General features: G+C 39.4%; 1 protein-coding gene across 4 annotated transcripts in view; it reads right to left on the bottom strand.

The window, feature by feature from the left end:
* Positions 1 to 3,153: 3,153 nt before the first annotated feature.
* DOCK4 (dedicator of cytokinesis 4) overlaps positions 3,154 to 18,978 on the bottom strand; it is a 446,200-nt gene continuing 430,375 nt past the window's right edge. For 3 of the 4 annotated variants that reach the window (XM_081285589.1, XM_081285590.1, XM_081285587.1), the window contains 8 exons: positions 18,832 to 18,953; positions 18,379 to 18,499; positions 17,109 to 17,190; positions 16,868 to 16,977; positions 14,451 to 14,523; positions 12,511 to 12,624; positions 9,324 to 9,385; positions 3,154 to 6,150 (listed from right to left, as the gene is read on the bottom strand). In XM_081285589.1, the coding sequence (XP_081141715.1) occupies positions 5,713 to 6,150; positions 9,324 to 9,385; positions 12,511 to 12,624; positions 14,451 to 14,523; positions 16,868 to 16,977; positions 17,109 to 17,190; positions 18,379 to 18,499; positions 18,832 to 18,953 (1,122 nt within the window). In that variant the 3' untranslated portion in view covers positions 3,154 to 5,712. The remainder of the gene's footprint in view (positions 6,151 to 9,323; positions 9,386 to 12,510; positions 12,625 to 14,450; positions 14,524 to 16,867; positions 16,978 to 17,108; positions 17,191 to 18,378; positions 18,500 to 18,831; positions 18,954 to 18,978) is intronic. The other variant, XM_081285588.1, reaches the window with a different exon arrangement.

Here is an 18,978-nt window from a genome sequence, read left to right as displayed (position 1 = left end):
TACAAAAAAAAAAAAAAAAAAAAAAAAAAAAGTTACCCAGGTTGGTTTTTAACTTGAGATCCTCCTGCTTCAGCCTCTGGAGTAGCTAGGATTATAGGCACGCACCACTGTGCATGGCTGCCTATTGCTTTTCATCTCCCCCTTTTATTTACTTTATCAGGGTACCAATTCTTTAGCCCAGGATTCTGTAAAATACTTAATTGCTTTATTAACATGTTCTCAAAGTTTAGGTACAGCAGCAAGTTTCTTCCTATATATTAAATTGGGGGGGGGAGAAAGTAATATCATGATAGCCAATCTTGAAAAAATTGCAACAAAAATATGTTGCTAGTGCCCCCAAAATGGGTGCAACCCTTTTCAGAAATAACCTGTATTTATGTATAGAAGACCAGAATATGCCACCCCAAGGTATGACTGTAGACCAAAATATCCCACCCTACAAAATGCCTCTCTGACATAAAGATTATTTTGAGCTGATTATTTTGAGAAACATCAGACATGGGAGATGTTCTGGAAATAGAAGATACCCTTTAGTACGAGAAATTCACATCAGTGAGGGAAATCTCCATTTGTAAGGGGGTCTCCCTCACTGTGCCAGGAAGACAAAGATGGCTGAATCACAAGAGACTCTTATCAATTGAGAAGGCTGGAACTGAAACAGACACATTAAATTTTACTCTCATTTTTTCTGCTTTTTCTGGTCCCCTCCTGATAGCTAGCCTCATTTCCCAACCCCTTTTTCTTTGTTTTTAGTTGAAGGTGGTACTTAAGCCTGAATTCTAAACCACTTCTTTGAGGGTTGCTTATTTTTCTCTGGACATCTCCCACAGGTACATAAGGTACACGTTAAAAGACTTCTGTTTGTTTTCCTTGTTAGCCTACCTTTTGTTATGGTAGGCCTGCTAGGAACTGGAAAGATACAAGGAAAGTGATTTTTTTTTTCTCTTATACAAGAGAACGAGAACTACAAAGCCATCATTCTTTAAACAAAACATATTTTAACATATTTTTTGGGGTACTAGGGATTGAATTCAGGGGCACTCTCCCATTGAACCACATCCCCAGCCCTATTTTGTATTTTATTTAGAAACAGGGTCTCACTGAGTTGCTTAGCACCTTGTTGTTGCTGGCTGGCTTTGAACTCTCGATCCTCTCAAGCCACTGGGTGCACCACTGCACCTGGCTTAACATAATTCTTATGTATTTGGTTTATTTTTTACAATTCAGTCTGAAATCCATTTTAAGGAAATAATACAAAACATTGAAAAAGCTGTATGCAATGAGAAGGTCTCAGTGGTGTCATTTGTAGTACTATAGTATTAGGCATCATAGAATGTTCATTAACAAATAAATCATTAAATTGTGGAATAATCTTTATATGCATGTGATAATATGAAAATAATTGCTATAACTTTAAGCAAAAAATAAGGCAGTCTTTCTAGATTCACTGTGATTACAACTATGTAAAACATACATGTTGAGAAATGAAACTGAAGCCCACGAATGGGTTAAATTTCTCCTGGCTCTAGCAAGTCTGTTTTTCACTGTTTGTTTGACCTCTCTCCCCTGTATCATTCTCCAAACAAATAACCAATGAAGTCAGCCCTGCTTGAATAAGTGAAAACATCAGAGAACATCACCAGCCATAGGACTCTCTGTCAGTGACTTACTTTCTTTAAAAAAAATTTTTTTTAGTTGTTTATGGACCTTTATTTTAGTTATTCATATGCAGTGCTGAGAATCAAACCCAGGGCTTCAAACATGCTAGGCAAGTACTCTACCACTGAGTTACAATCCCAGCCCAGTAATCTTTCTTTAGGTTGACAGGTATGTCTGGAATGCCTGGTGACCTGTGAGCAATACCTAAACCATGTCAAAAGAATTAATTATTGCAAGCATGAATCACCATTCCAGTGCCCACCTGGCTGTGACTAAAATCAGACTCCCCATAAAACCCATATGTGCTTTTGTGGCTGTAACCCTGGCACGATGATATTTGGGAGAAAGTCCTCCGTCTTCCACCTGCCATCTTGTTGTTACGATCTTTCTTCTCCCGTAACTCTGTCTCTTGAGTTACTGCCTTTATCAGGTAGTAGACCTTTCACAGTTACAAATTCAGCAATCTAATGCACTTATTCCATTGTTTATTAGCATTATTCTATTCTTCCAGGAAATCTCTTGTCCAGGTGAATAATGACTATTCAGAATAGGAACTTCTCAAGGGACCCATCAACTCTTTAATAGAAAGCACCAATGGATGGTTTATGTCCCAAGATTCTTTGCATACCTTGACTCAAAATTCCTGCCTTGCTGTCTCCACCCATCCTACACAAGTGCACCTTGGCCTTTAATCTTAATCAAAGCCTGCTCAATGAAAGACCCACTGTAAACAAAACTCCAAAATTTCTATAAAATCTGATCTTGTCTTTGCCCCTCTGAGACAGGGCCAAAGCTCTCTCAGGACGGGGCTCTCTCATATGCTGAGCAATGGACACAGCCCTGTATCATCAACATTGTTGGTGATATTTGGGGAACAGGAACTCAACAATGCAGAAAAAGACAAAAGGGATATGTAAAAAATAACAGCCATGTTGAGATTGATAGTCAAATCTTCAAACCTTTTCTGGTTTCCTTATATATTGGTGGCAAGACATAATTCAATCATTAAATGAGAATTCATTTTAGTAAAAGCCAGCTTTTAAAGTGTAAAGAGCAAATAAAGGCAAGATTATGTGATTTGCTATTCTTTTGTTGTCTTTTGTAGAACAATCACAATGCACACAGAAACCTTCTTAGGTGGGAAACTGACCTATTCATATCGTAATTATGCTTGTAGGCTTGAAATACTTATGGGCTCAGTTGTAATGAAAATACTCCAGAAACGCTTAAGTCATTTAGTTAATGATGAGAAACAATCAGGAAGATGTTGACAATGGCCTTTAACTGGGTTTTGGTATTTAATGGGACAGAAGCTTTAGACAGTGCTTTGCTTAGCATTGAGTTACATGAATGTCATAAACCTAACACAGCACAGACACAACTCACAAAATTAAAAGTCAGTCTTTATTAACAGAAAACTTGTAGTCATTGGATTTAGTGACTGTCAAATATATTCTATAACATTTTATAAAAACCAGGGAATAAAAGCAGGCATGCAAATAGAGCATGTCACAGCTGGCAAAGGCAGCACTAGGTCATTCCCTTGCCCAGTTCTACCTGTGTTGTGTCAAGTTTTCTAATGCAAAGAAACTCTGATGGCTTGACTGGTTAAATTGGCTTAGTTAGGCCAGTTAATGTTCAGCCACCCAGAAAAATGTAACCTTCTCCACGGGACAGTGACCCACACTGATTCTTTTCACCCTTTGTTCTTCATGGCATAAATGAGCCATAAAGAATAGAAGTGCATTAACTGGAGCCCAACAATACATAGCTGCTATTTTTGGTAAAGACGCACTGATGATAGGAATAAAGACAGTAATATGAAGATTAATCTGGTAGCTTTATTTAATATTTACCATCCAGCAGCAACCAATATGAACATCTGAGCTAAGGGAATCTCTTGAAATGTTCTGCTATATAGCTGCTTTAGAAATACACGCACATGATAAATTCAACTGTTCACTGCCAAAATTTTTTTTTTTTTAAAAAAAGTGGCTTCAAGAGCAAATAACACTGATTTATTCTGTGCCCAAGCACTAGTCAAGAAATCTATCAAATTACACAGGAAAAGGAAATCAAAGAAGCTTTGTTATCTTATGCATGTCATCTTATTTAAGTGGAAGGTTTTACTTCTTAAAGCAATAGAAATATGGAGCTTCCTACATTTATATATATGTATGTACATATATATACACACACACATATATATAAATATATGGATGTGATTACAAACACAAAGTGTTATCATCAAAAGCGAAAGCTAGTTCAAGAAATTTCCAACTGCAAAACTTGCAAGATACAAAGCTAAAATTGTTCCTTTCCTCAATTATGAATACTTTCACTAAACATAAATATTTTAACATATATTAATTTTTCTGACATTCAAAATTGTAAAGTCAATATGGCAGAATTATTGTTAAAAGCACATATGTACAAATATTCTTTTTCCATACATAAAGTATTTGGCATAATTATAACAATCATACTGTATCCACAACTGTTTGCTTTTATTTTTACCTTTTTTTTACACATAATGGTATCTCTTATTAAAATTAACCAGTTATGTACAAAAATACTTGAACATTTATTATAGAAAACCTCTATAACCAGCCTCAACAGCATATACCTGCTGAATGGTTTCATTAAGAGAATATAAAAAAGTGGTCACTGCCTTCCAGGTAAGCTATCAACAAAAACAAATAGGGTTAAACTAAAATGAGCTTCCCAACAAAAGAGGGAAAATATTTAACAGTATGATTTAAAATACAGTTTATATCTATTGTCAATTGAGTGTTATAAACAGTCAGTAAAAGAAAAAAACAAAGATACAAAATACATTACTACATACAAGGTGCATTTTCCACACTCCTACAACAGCTGCATCAGCTTATCTATCTAGATCTAAGATGCTATGTTGCAATATTCAAGCTAGAACATTCTATAATCATCCTCCTCTAACAAAAGGACCACAGGATCAGCTTAGAAGACAAGCTTCACTGGTATGAAGAGAGAGTTGTGAGGAATTTTTAATTTTATGCAGGATTGAAAGTTAATGCCCTTGCCTTTTGAAAGTCCTTTTGCCATTTAATCATGCTCATATATTTTCACAAAGGTGTTTTTCTTCATTTACGCTATTGATTTAATACTGTCCTATATTGATTCCTGAATTCTTGTTAATAGGACACAGTAATTTGTGCCTATTAATACTTGAACACTTGCTCTTCTGCAATGAAACATTTTAAACGGGACACTATCAAGTAAGGAAGCACAAAATTCAAGTAAACACTTCTCTTGGGGTCTTTTGCTTAATCTAGCTGATTGGAACTCTGAAAGCAAATTGCACCTTGAAAAGAAATACAGTAGATAACATGGTGTCAGGATACTAAAGGATTTAGCAACTGATTCACAAGGTGGAGTTTTAAGAATGCAGACAGCTGTCAAACATCAAAAACAACCTTAAAGAAACATTTTGTTTCAAGAACAAAATAACTTCTAGTCCCAATCCTTGCAACCCCTTAATATATTGTCTAACTAGCTTTAACCTTTCAATTCAAGGGTGTGCACTGAACATTCTGCTCAGGGAAAGAGCCAGAAACCTCACCTTATTTACAGAAGTCTTCTAAAGTAAGGACCATTGTGTGAGGATGTGCATTGACAGTAATAAGCTTTCTCAGAGTATCAAGTATTCAGTAAAAAGTATACAACATTATCACACATTGTACTGTTTGACAATATTGTATTGGTTTTAAGATTAAACTATATATATATATATAAAAAAAGCGAACATAAAAAGATACAAAAAGAGTCTTTATCACTATTTACCACTAGGAGAAACGTTCCAGAGAGATTCAGCCATTACTTCATGTAACATCTGGGCTTTAGATCAGTAACTTTTAATATTGTGCAACATTATATTAATAAGCAAGTTTTAATTCCACTCATGTAAAGAAAGATCTGAGTAAGTTATTAAAGTGCCTACACTAAATGTCTTCTCATCATACGTCTTATTTTGTAAACGGCCAGGTATTCATCGCAGGTACATGGAAAAGTGACTTAGAGCTGAGAAACCTTCCGGGGCAGGGGCCTGGGCCTCGGGCCGGGCTCGGTCCTCCTGGTCCCGTTCTCCAGGTGGCTGGTGCGAGCTGTCAGCGGCTTGGGGGGCAAGGCCGGTGGCTCAGAAGTGACAGGAATGGAGAGGCTGTGAGGTAGCGGGACCGGGCGCCGCAGAGTCCGCTCGTACACGCTGTACGGGGGTGGGGTTTTGCTCTCTTTGCGCACTGGCTCCTCGGGTCCAGGCCCCGCGTAGCTGGACACCGACACGGGGGCCGCCTGTTCGTTCACCTGATTTTCAAAGCCTGAGGTTTCCGACGTGCTACACCGGCTGAGAGAGGAGATCCCGCTGCTGTAGCTGCCCGACAAGACCGGGGAGTTGGAGATCAGTCCTGGGGAGTGGTACTCCACCGGAGATGGGGTGAAAGACTGCACAGAGCCCTGCTCCCAAGGCAAGGAGAGGGGGAAACGGAAAAGAAAGAGGGGAGACGGCAGAGTCAGGAACACTGGTGGGTTGAACATCCCACCACCCATATACAAGTCCACGCTTGGAAGCCCTGGCTTCCAGAACCGCAGCAGGTGGCTGTATTTACAGCCAACTTCAAGGAAGGGACCAAGTTAAACCCACCCTGATGCAATCTGACTGCTTTCTATTAAAAAGAGGTATTTCGGTATCAAAGAGCAATGCTGGTATTCAGAAAAAAAAGATTATATGAAGATGTTAAGAGCCAGCTGCCCATCTCAAGCCAGAATTCTTAGGAGAAATCAAGACTTTTAAGACCTTAATCTTGGGCTTCTAGCTGTCAGAACTATTCTGCCATTTAAGCCCCACATGATAGTGTTTTGTTTGAGAACCCAAGCTGACTAATGCAAATACCCAGACTCAAACATGAGCGGTGGTCAAGCACAACGCTGAAAATTACACATCTGACACTTATCTGCCAGCCTCTCATGCATCCAGTTCACCTCAATGCCGGCTTGACTTCTTATCATTTTCAAACAGAGGATGAAAGATACCAGCCAGGGAATTTGTTGGCAAACCACTGTCCTATATCCAGCTTGAAAGAAAGGCAACTGGTGAAAGCAGCCTTGGGGACTCCATTTTGCTTTTCTAGCTCAGCAGGCCAGGAGTTCACAACTGCAGGACACAGGGGCAGCTTGAGGACATGTAGGTAGGGCACTTCCCAGTAGTCAAGAGGCCTTGCACTTGATTCTTCTGACTTTGTTCAGACTCCTGAGATGAAGCTATAAACTGAGCCCTCAGATTCCAGCCTAAGCTGTGAGCAGTTCCATCCGCTACTTTTTTTTAAAACAAATTTAATTTTTTAATGTTAAATTTTTAATTTTAAATTATTAGTTACTAACTTACTAATTTTTTAAAATAGGAAAATTTCACACAAAACCCTAGGTTTCTGATATTATATTAAAAAACTGGAAGTTCTGCAACAATGGCATGAATGCTTCGATTCACCACAATCCCCACACCTCCACATGGCTTTCTACACAGTCTCCTTAACTCATTTATGTCAGCAGTCTGGTCAATTTGGCATCTGAATCTGTTGCTCCCCCAGGTGGTAATCTAAGGACAGCAAATCCTAAGATATGTTCCAAGAAGGGTTCCACTGGGAAATGTTCCTATGTACCTTGAAATCATATTAACATGCAAAGTCTTATAATAAAGAGACCCGAATAACTGTTTAGCCCAGTGTTTTCTAATTTTATTTGACCATAGAACAATTTTCCACTAATAACACAGGTCCTATAAAAGACCAATATTCTATGGAACATACTTTGAGAAATGCTACGCTGGCCCAACTTTACCTTGGTCTCTCTTTTTCAACAAAATAATGCTGGTAAACACCAATCATTTCCTTTAATAGTCAGTAAAATAAAGCATAGCTAATTAAATCCACATTCACTGCTGTCTTTGTCAAAAATTAGATCTCAAATTCAAAAGAAGGCAGGTAAGTTAAGTCTCCTCTAAAAGCTTAACTTCATTGTTTAACTGTTGAAAAAAAAATCGAATTCTACCACTTAGGGCAGCACAATGCATTCTAAGCATATTAAATTTAACAACTTGGTAGCAGTGTGCCCTCTAATGTAATCCAGGTGTTACAACACAAATGTTCAATCTATTTTCTCTTCTTTCAAGCCCCATTTACAAAGGCATGGCTTCAAGATTATCCATGGCCAGTAAAAATATATGCAGGTTTGTAGAGAACATATATCAGTTTGCTAACTAGAACTGTTTGATAGCTACTTGAACATTTTCAGGCCTTGGATTCTTTTTATTTTTTAGGAATTAATTCCTTAGACTACTTATTATCTTATTACTACTCTGCAAAATCAAGTTGAAAAACACATATGATAATTTCACAGCAACATGTGGAGCTCTTTGCCAGTAAGTACATGTAAAAATGTGGAAAAGCATGTTGCTTTCCTTTCCTCACATCAGGATGACAGGCAATGGCTTCCAAAGCAAATGCTGTCTGTGTACTCTATGATAACACTGCATTGCAGAAAGAAAACAAAACTAGCAAATAATTTCCACTGATAAGCAAATTTATGTGTCAGAAATTCTGGGCAACACAAATGAAATCACACTTCTTTGTGATTTTTCTCCTTTTCTTTTTGTTTTGATTTCCAGAATCTCCATTTTTATATCAGCAACTCTCCTCGGCAGCACAGATGCCTGGGATCACAACATGCCCCGATGTGTTTGTAGAGGCTAATTTGTCTTTTTCACATTAGCTAGAACCATCTCATCAACAAGAAGGACATGGAACATGCAAATCCTAAGTTGCTCAGGTACAAAATTGTCCTTTCAACACTTACTTCAACCTTTTATTTGCTTCTGGTGCTGCAGCTCTGAACACCAACCTCTCATATGTACTAACAAGACTTGCAGCCAGTCTGATTCAATTTGGATAGAGACTAAATATTATTCTTTATCTTCATGAGGGATTTGTATGTTTAGAGATGTTCAGCAGCCTGTATCTACACACCAATTTAAAACTCTGACCTTTAAACCTTTCTCAGTTTGTTTCCAGAAATTTTTTATCCACTTTATCATTTTGTTTTTAATGACTAAATATGTAATTCTAATGTGAATGACAATCTTGGTATAAAATATTAAAAAGAAAGTTGAACTTCACTTTGTCAAAACAGGTGAGGCTGATGATAAAGGCAAAACACCCACAGTAGAATATTTAGGAGATCTTTGTTACTGATGTTTTTCAAGCATGGTGTGTGTGTGTGTGTGTGTGTGTTGTGCAAAGTACCTTAAAGCAACAGAATAGGCTGAAAATGTTCCTAAAAATTCATTGGGACCATATTTCTTTCCTAATTCCTTATACATACTGACTATAGTTTTTAAGTTCTCATTGCTACTATTTGGGGAGTGAGGCTAATAATCCCAAAACAAATAGCTGCATTCATGGAGAAGGCTCCCCAAGGGGAAAATCCAGAGTTTTTCTTACCCATCCTTCCCCTACCTCTTATTTGTATATCCTTGTCTGTGCAAATGAAAACACCTTTCAATTGTCTGGGATGAGTCTTACAGCATAAAGGAACCTGGGCTAGTCTCTAGCCTCAGTCTAAAGAAGGGTCTGTACCTTCAATGGAGACCGCCCAGCAGGTGAGGGGGATACTGATGTTGTGTGTCTTGCTGGCGAAGCTGTGAATGGAGAGAGATAACATTTTAATTAAGAAAAATCAGACAGCTGACCATATGCAAATACCCTCTGTGTTCAAGCCCATATGGATGATCCAGTGTATAAGGCCCTCCTAAGCAAGGCAGGGTAGGGACAGGGGAGAAGTGAAACGAGGCCCATCAAATTCTTCACAAAGGATAGCATTACTAAGACCTGAGCCAATTAGCGAAAAGTTGCCAGTACACACATGATGCTTTGACCAAAGTGACAGGGCCCCAAATTGGTCCAAGGCCCTTTCTATTTCTCTCATGTCCAGATGCTTCTCCACTGCTTGATCCCTCTACCTGGTAAGGTGCTTTTAGGTGTGAGGTGCCAGGGAGCAGTCCTTGGGAGACAGCTGTGGGCTTTGGCCTGGGCTGCAATGGGAAGACCAAGGGCATCCAGGCAGCTTAGAATAGGTCCATGGGAATATATTTAATCAAACTCCTTTTACACAGCCCAACCCAATACTCCCCAAACAGACAAAAAGCCTTGGTCATTTCTCCCCCCAACACTGTTCTCAGGTCTTCCCTTTGTCCCATGGGTGGTGGTATTCAATGGATTTTGTCATCATGGCCAGAAAAGTGATCTCCTTGCTCTTTAACTAGATTTTTAAGTCTTATACTTGGGACACAGCATGCGTGATGGCACTGCCCCCTCTGTGTGTGCCTGTGGATCATATCCAGTTCTCTAGATCGTGACTATGCTGGGTGAAAGCCGAATATGACACAGTCACCAGGGGGAGGGCAAGCCACACTTCCCAATTCCACACAGAGAAGTTGCAGTGAATTCAGGATATGTTGCTTTGTGATTAGCTGCCACTCTCCCAGTTGTCACAGTAAGGTTTGTAACTCCTAAGAAAAACCACAGAAAAGCTGAAAGGAAGAAAGACAGACAGTTACAGAGGCCTACAACAGTGACCACAGATGATGACATCAGGACAGACCATGAGGGCAATCAGTGCAGAAGGGATGGCCGCCCTGCCAAGTTACCTGGGGAGAAGGAAGGTCACTCTCCTAAGGGAACAGGAAGAGTGATCTATTGTCACATGGTGGGTGTAGCCCTCACTTGGCTATGGCATGCTGTCAGACATGTCACCTTCTAACACAAGGGCTACTTCTTGTGGCTCATCAACTGTGGGTGCTGATTATGGAAGAAATCATGCATATACAGAGAAGCCAGTCCTGATTGGGAGCTATATTTATGTCATGACTGTGGCAGAAGTCAAGGTTTCCTGTTCCTCTTGACTCAGGCAGGTGGTGACATCTCCATGGTGGCCTTGGCACTCAGTGCAGGTTCACAGATCCTTCTCTGGAAAAGCATTTTCCCACAAAGGCTAAAAATGGTTCCATTAATATTCTTGTCTTCAGGTTGAAACTGGCCTAGGAACCTAACTACCATCAATATAATGATGATGATGATGATGATAATTATTATTAACATTATTGTTAATATTATTAACATTATTTTTCCTTTAAAAAATGCCTTTAAAGTTCCTAACTGTAGGGACACAACCAGGTTTGAACTGGAGACTGCCTGAATCTATGTGAATCACAAATGAAATACAAAAAAAAAACAATTGGCTGATGTGTCTTAATCTCCTGTCATCACACTGACACAGTGATGCAGATGATCAATAAGCTTAAAGTAATTTCTTGTTTTGTTTAAAGGTCTCATGTGCCTTTCAAAAATTATAGGTAACTTGACTTTCAGCTTTGACAATTTTAGAACAAACTGGGTAGCATGTAGTTTATTTTTAAAAGGTAAAGTCAACTTTCTTAGTAAAAAAGAAACAGAACAAGATGCTAGAATACAGCAAATGAAATATGAAAGATCAGTGCAGAAAAATCTATGGAAAAAACAGTGTCATATTTTCTCTTATTTTTAGGCCAACTATATTTGTAAAGTTCAAGTCACCTTTTGACATAGGTAGGTGCTGAGAAGACCCCCAAAGCCAGAATAAGCAGAGTCAGTAAAGTAGGACAGGATGCTTTTAAAAACAGCTCCAGCCCAGCGTGGTGGTGCAATGCCTATAATCCCAGAAGCTCAGGAGGCTGAAGCTTTGTCATGAGTTCAAAGACAGCCTCAGCAATTTAGTGAGGCCCTAAGCAACTCAGCCTCTCAATTTAAAAATATATATATATATATATATATATATATATATATATATATATATAAAAGAGCTGGGGATAGGGCTCAGTGGCTAAGCACCCCTGGGTTCAATCCCCAGTACCAAAAAACAAAACAAAAACAAAAAACAACCAACCAAACAAAATAAAAACCCAAAACAATATCAAAACTTCACATTCAAGTCTCCATTCAGGAGGAAAGTGGCCTCTTATTGCTGTACACTCATGAAAGAAATTTCTTTTCTTTTCTTTTTGGTGATGAGGATTGAATCCAGAGCCTTGCATGTACTAAACATAACACCTACCACTGAACTACCCCATCCCAGAAGTTTCTCAGAAACCACTACCAGAGGTTCTCAGAATCTAGTGAGCATGAGAATCACTTGAAAGGTGTGGTAAAAATACAGACACAAGGTTCTTTTCTCAGAAATCCTAAAATTCTGATTCAGTATGGCTGAGGTTAGGTCTCAGAATCTGCTTTGTGAGCTAGGATCCTAGGGAATGCATTGCTTTGCATCGACCTTTGAAAAACACTCCCCTTGCATCCAGACTTAGAAAGCAGCAGGTAATTATGAATGCCAGAAGCCCATCAAAATTGCTGTTAGTTAATTCCTATTTAGGGGCAATTGAAACCTTGGCATGAGTCCTGAATGACACTGAGGAGAGTGCCTGGGTTAGCAGAGGGTGATAGGAACCAGGTGGCTCAAGCAAAGGCTGGAGGAAGCGTGAGTGGCCCAGCAGGGTTAGAGGGTTGAAGATGGTCACTGGGGAGCACTGACAAAATCTGCCTGAGGGCTTCATGAGAAATGGACCACTGTTGGACATGTAACAGAAGCTGGGGAAAGGGAGAACAATGCAGCTACCAAGGCTTTCACCTCAGAAACAAACGCCCACCTTTCTTTGAGGAGTTGAGGATAAGTTGGAGTAGTAAGTAAAAGTTAGTTTACAAAACTAATTGTTCAAATGCTTCAAATACCCACCAGTCTGTGTGGGTCTTGGAGGGACAGGGGGAGAGATAAGTTTCCCACTATCCGACATGTTCTTGGCTTCTTTCCCACTGTCCAGGCTCCAGCTGCTAGGGGTAGGATTCACAGCTGGAAGGGAATAACACAGCTAAAAACACATGGTCCAGCTTTGCTTTTCCAACACTTGAGATATTAGAATAAAGTCAGAATTATCCAGAATGCAAAAATCCAGAATTATTCAGAATGAAAAACCAAAAAAAAAAAAAAAAAAAAAAAAAACCAAACAAAGAGGAAAACCTCCTGAATACCCAAACTCTGTTTAATTGGCTACCTGACAGAGTTGACATTTAATTGTAGGCTAGCATGTCTCTTTAATTCCCTAAGCTGTAAAACAGGACTACAAATCTCTATGCCAGAGTATAGAAACTTGTTGAGAATTACAAATGTGTTTAGATGCTGGGAGACAGATGGAAGATATAGTCACTGGTCTATTTTAAAACTTGTTTTTTAGTGGAAATTTATGGACATGTGGCACCCAAAAAGGGAGAAGGCAATGACATCCTAATATTTCAACAGTTTGTTTGGCAGAATTACTGGGAAAGCATGGCTGTACCACGCCACCTCATTGACCAATTCTTTGAAGAAAGAAGTCTTGTTCCCGAAATCAGTGGATTGCAGTGAAGTATGTCCTAAGGAAACCATTTGGAATACTGAGTGCCATTCTTATTTTGTGATCTATCTGCTCCATGCTTCACTGAGATGCAGGAATATAGAACAATCCTGTCAGGAAGCAGGGCAGGACTGACAAGGTTGGTGTCAGTCACTATGCAATGAAGTCCGCCTGGAGTTCCAGGAGCTCACTCCCTGTATAGATACTGCCATCTCCTGGACATGTTGAAAATTTCCACATTTTCCCACTGAATTTCCACTTTCATTTAACGGAGTGGAATGACTCTTAAGATATTTTTTCTCTATTCCTTTTAAATTTGCTTTGTGGTTCTCTTTTGATAGAAGAGATGAGAAAAACAGCACACCATCCAAGTTCTAGCGGCAAAGATCAATGCTTAACTCAAAACATTAAAGTTAAATTAGCATTTTAAAATTATTTTGGCTAAGGCCTCACTAATTTCCATCTTCTTTTGGAAAGTTTTAATGTTAATGTGTCAGTACCCAAATGACAATACAGTCTAGTTTTTAATGAGGGCAATTAAAGTGCACTTTACCGGGACGTTTCATTAGGGACTCTTGATTCATTGGCCTGTGGGACTGCTCCTATTTTTGAGGCCTGACCCTGAAGCGGCAAATTGGTGACTTGCTGCAAACCCCCACCCCCCACAGTTGAAGAAGTGACATTTAATCTGCTCTTCATCTTCTGCCCATGTTGCAAAACTAATGCTAATTAGCTGCTTATTCAGATGCATGTATTTGGTTCTCATTTGTGTGTGTCTGCACGTGTGTGTGACCTTGAGCTGGGCACACTCCGTTATGCACTGGATTGCAATTTTTAATAATATTTAATTGTACAAGACCCATATCCGAGTCACCACAAACAACAGATGAGCTGGCTGAATGGGCTTTGTAAGGGAGACAAAGGATAGGGACCACAGAATCAATCTGCCAAGTTGCTATTTTCACTGTGCTGAACAAGTAACCTAATTGGCAACTTTGTTTCAGGAAGAACAGGCTTCACATGGGGACTCAATGAAAGACAACAAAAGTCATTCAACAGAGGCATTTCTAAGTTGCTCAGATTCTGCCCTTAAATCTCACAAACAGTTGATGAAGAATGGATCACAAATACTGTCTTTCATTAGTTCCCTAAAGAGTATACTAGTCCTGATCATTAAGGACCTAGAGCCCTGCCTTCCACAGGACACACGGAAGACTGGAGAAAATGAGGACAAAACAAACCCTTATACATCCCAGGACTGAGGAGGGGGCTGGTAGATACCCACCTTTCTCAGGGGCAGAAAGATTTGGGTCACTTCGCGGCAAGGCCCCATCTCCAATGTGATTAAACAGCATTCTCTGGAAAGGGATAAGAGTCTGTTTTTATGATGCAATATACCGAAAAGTGAGACCTTTTAGGAAATGACATGAATATCTCCTTATTGAAACTTTTTGTTCAAAGTATTTTTTTTATATGGTATGATGAGCCTAGGAACAAAGAATTCAATTATACTTAAGGGGGAAAAGACCCTTAGGTTTTGAGAAAAAGAATAGTGTTTTAGAAGTTTGTATTTCATTTTAAATATCAATGGTAAATAAATATTTATCAAAAAATATAGAAAAAAATATTAAATAGTGGTTGAGCTATGGTGCTCTTTATAAATACAAATGCTAGACTGGCAATATGAAATTAAGGTAAGAATTAAAGAGAAACTGTAGCTCAAAAAATTCTCTAATGAATGGACATTTTAACCCCTTCACATTTTAAATCCAAATTAAGTTTAAAAATATATGAAATGGTTAATATTCTATATTTTTTAATCTATAAAATGCCAGTTTTACGTGGTGACCTATTAAAAAAAAGTTCCAAGTCCTTAACTAGATGCACTATGGCAATATTATTATTGTAATATTGGCAGTATACACACTGCTTTGAATTTTACCCAAAGTAGAAAACTCAGGAGAGTAATCAGGGAAGGCTTTCAGAGTTTCCCATGCTGCCAACATACTTTCCTAGAGCAGATGGAACACACTGTGAAATCCCCTTGCAACATCAAGTGACAAAGGGAAATAAAACTGGTTAGCTGGTTCAGCCAAACGCACTCAGATATAATTTCTGCAAGACATCAGTGCTGCGCAGAGGAGGTATCCTGGGACTTTCAGGAAGATCACACAATCAGCAAAGATAAACCAATCAAGCCAAATCCCACTCGCTCTCATCCACTTCCAGATGCAGCTACAGACTTCTGCCAGGATGGTGTAGAAAAACAGAGAAATTAGCTGGAGTAGAAATAACTATTTTTCTCCGCTTCTAAATTACTCCCAAATAGTCTATAAAAATTCAGGGCTACATACAAATCTTCAACTTTGAAATCATTCTTTGATGTTCTAGAAGCGCCCAAAGGGCTGAACCCATGACCTCAACCTGCAGATTAAGAGAATCACTTTGAAGCCAAGTTTGGGGGAGGAGGGTTCAAGCCACATTCCCTTGTCCCTGTGAGGGGTACTGGGAAAGCCAGAGGATGCAGCCACTTTGCCCTCAATGCCTTAAAGAAGAATGGCAAAGGCAAACAGATTGCTCCTGCACTCTTGGGGATTTCAGAATGGAATGGATTGCAGCTCTCTTACATAGGTAAGAGAAAAAAGAAAGAGTGAAGGACAATTCACAATAGCCAAATATGGAATCAGCCGAGATGCCCGTCAATAGATGAATGGATTAAGAAAATGTGGTATATAACACAATGGAGTTTTACTCAGCCATAAAGAAGAATGAAATTATGGCATTTAACAGTAAACAGATGGAACTAGAGAACATCATGCTAAGTGGAACAAGCCAGACTCAGAAAACCAAGGGCTGATGTTTTCCTCTCATTTGTTAAAATTAGAACAAAATAAGGAAAAAAAAGCATGGGGGGGATCTGATATAAAGATATAGGGAAGATCAGCGGAGTAGAAGAAGGAGATTGTGAGGGAGGAAGAAGGGGCAGGAAAAGGGAGGAAATGAGCAATGAATTTGACAAAATCATGTTATGTGCATATATAAATACACCACAGGGAATTTCAACTATATGTGTATGTGGAAAGCACCAACCAAGGATGGATAAATTGAAGAGCAAGGGGAGGGGCAGTGGAGTAAAAATAGAGGCAGGGGTCATGGGGAGAGGGGGAGAATAGGAGACTAAAATGGAGTGGGTCAGATTCCGTGCATATATGATTTTGTCAGGATGAACCTAGCTACCAGGAATAACTATAATGCTCTAATAAAAAATTTTAAAAAAAGAAAAAAAAAGAAGAGTGCCAGGTAGCAGTATACTTTTTCTTGAGAGTCATTTGCTAACCTAAAAGGCTCCCCCAGATTTCTGTTACATACACATGCAAACACACACACAGGCGATCCATTCACCCACTCCCCCTTGGAATGTTTAATAAAGAAACAAAATGTTGGTTAAAGAGGAAAAAGGATTTCCCATTTTCCTTTTCAGCTGTACTGCTATACAACCCATATAGCACTACCAGAAATACAAGGCTCAGACAGAATTCCTTACAAAGGGCATAAAACAAAGGGGGACTCTTCACCCAGCTGGCCTGTGGACTGACAATGCCCATTTGGTTGCTTTTGGAAGCTATGGTGTGCTTCTGCAGAGGTATGTAAGCAATTCCAGACTTTTCCCTATATTCTGGTTTCCTCACCCACAAAGAATACCTGAGATGGCTCCACAGGTGTTGGATAAATGGCACTGCAGGGTCTTTCTCTTGGGGACAGGCAAGAGTTTTCTCTGGAATGTTTGTGTTTGTCAGATAGCAAAGGAGAAGCTGGGAAGAGAAGGGAAGAATCATGTGTGGTGCCATGTTGGACCTGTTTAGAGGCAAGAGCTGAGCTTCGGTGGCAGTAGGCCACAGGTTTCTTTGGACACCCTTAGTCTCCCCCACATTCTGGCACTGACCTCTGGCACTCGATGGAGCAGAACTTGTCACATTAGGTGAAGCAGAGTGAGTAGAACTCAGGCTTGAGGTAGATGGACTTGGCTGGAAATACATGGGGAGCTGTTACATACTGTTTAGAGGCTTCAAATGACATGGACACATTAGAAACAAAACCATCAACATTTTTTTTTTTCAAATTAGCAAAAAAAAAAAAAAAACCATCAAAAGGCCATTTAAAAATATACAAAAATCTTACAAACTCAGACTGATAAGTCCTATCTGAATTAATCAAGAATCTGAGATTTTCACTGACACCAAAGCAATACCTGTGCACTCATTTCTGCTACTGTCTGTGACTGCATACCTATCAGCAGCACACACCCAAAGAGTCAGTAGAGTGACTTCCAGCCCAGGGTATGTACCTGGGCGAAGGTCTCTAAAAGGCACAGGGACTGCCTTCTCGTTCTTCTAAAAAATGAATTCAAAGCATGAATTTGGAAATACATGTTGTATTCCTTTTCCAAAGAAGGTGGGGGGAACAATTCAGCTCGGTCCTACTAAACTATCCTAAATGCCATATTAGTGATGTCTAAATAAAATGTTTCATTGTAAGACTTACGTTGGCTCTAAAATATTTAAAAACTATATTTTTTCTCTTATAAAAACTTTATTATAGCTGGGTGTGGTGGTACATGCCTGTAATCCCAGCGGCTTGGGAGGCTGAGGCAGGAAGATCGTGAATTCAAAGCCAGCCTTAGCAAAAGTGAGGTGCTAAGCAACTCAGTGAGACCTTGTCTTTAAATAAAATACAAAATAGGGCTGGAGATGTGGCTCAGTGGTCGAGTGCCACTAAATTCAATCCCCGGTCCCCCTCCCAAAAAGAAACTTTATTATAGAAAATTTCTGATATGTATATAAGTAGAGAAAAAAATTTTAATGAACCCTGAAACCAGGTCTTTCTTAAAGAGCCACCTGGACATGCTGAGGGGCAGCTAGTGTGGCAACACACTTCAAGAAATTCAGGACGGGGGATGGTAGGTCTCAAAGCTAACCCTGGGTGGCTTGCCTGGGCTTTTCCATTGTTGTTCATGTCTTCTTAAAGTGATGGTAGTTTGGAAACATCTTTGCAGGCTCCAAAGACCAACAAAGCAATAAGAGCGTTTAAAGGTTTGTCCTTAAGTCAAGTTCTTGCTTGAAGGTCTGTTCATGAGCACAGCAGAATGAACAGACACTCTCACGATTGAGACAGAAAAGGAATAAACACGACCAGACAAAAAGCTAATAAAGTACCTGCATGTTAAAGACTTCATCAGAGCTTTCTGATTGCCCTGTAATATTGCTTACTTCAGCAGAAGCTTGTGAGGACAGTGAGGAGGAAGAATACCGGTTGACAGCTGGGTAACTTAATGGGCTGTTTCAGGGGGAAAAAAAAAAATGGTCATTAACTTGGTTTCCAAATTGCACTTTATCACATGCTGGCAAGGTATAAAACCAAAAGGGGGGGAGAGTAGACATCCCATTTTGTTGTCTCCCATTTGCCTCAATATAATCAAATGTTTGAGTTTGTTTATTTCTCATGCTGTTGCTGTTTTACCAGTGGCAGATGTCTGCAGCTGCCTTGCGGGTTAATTATTTCATTAAGAAAAAGCCCATTTGACAAATTATGCCATAGAGAGTGAGAGAACCATTCCAGATCATCTTGTGGGGATGCCAAATCGTAAGGTAATTCAAAATATGACTTACCTGCGCCTAGGAATTACCCTGGTACCATCTGGGCTCATGGAAGCTGGTGCTGAGTTCCTACACACCCGAGGACTTCCATTAGGAAAATGAACAGGACTGGCTTGGATACAAGCAGAGAACTCCTAAAGATGTGGTAAAGGAAATATT

The sequence above is a fragment of the Spermophilus citellus genome (assembly GCF_964194105.1).
Source record: "Spermophilus citellus genome assembly, chromosome: 3".
Lineage (NCBI taxonomy): Eukaryota > Metazoa > Chordata > Mammalia > Rodentia > Sciuridae > Spermophilus > Spermophilus citellus.
The sequence above is the reverse complement of the archived record's forward strand: the minus strand, read 5'-3'. Positions and strand labels throughout refer to the sequence as shown.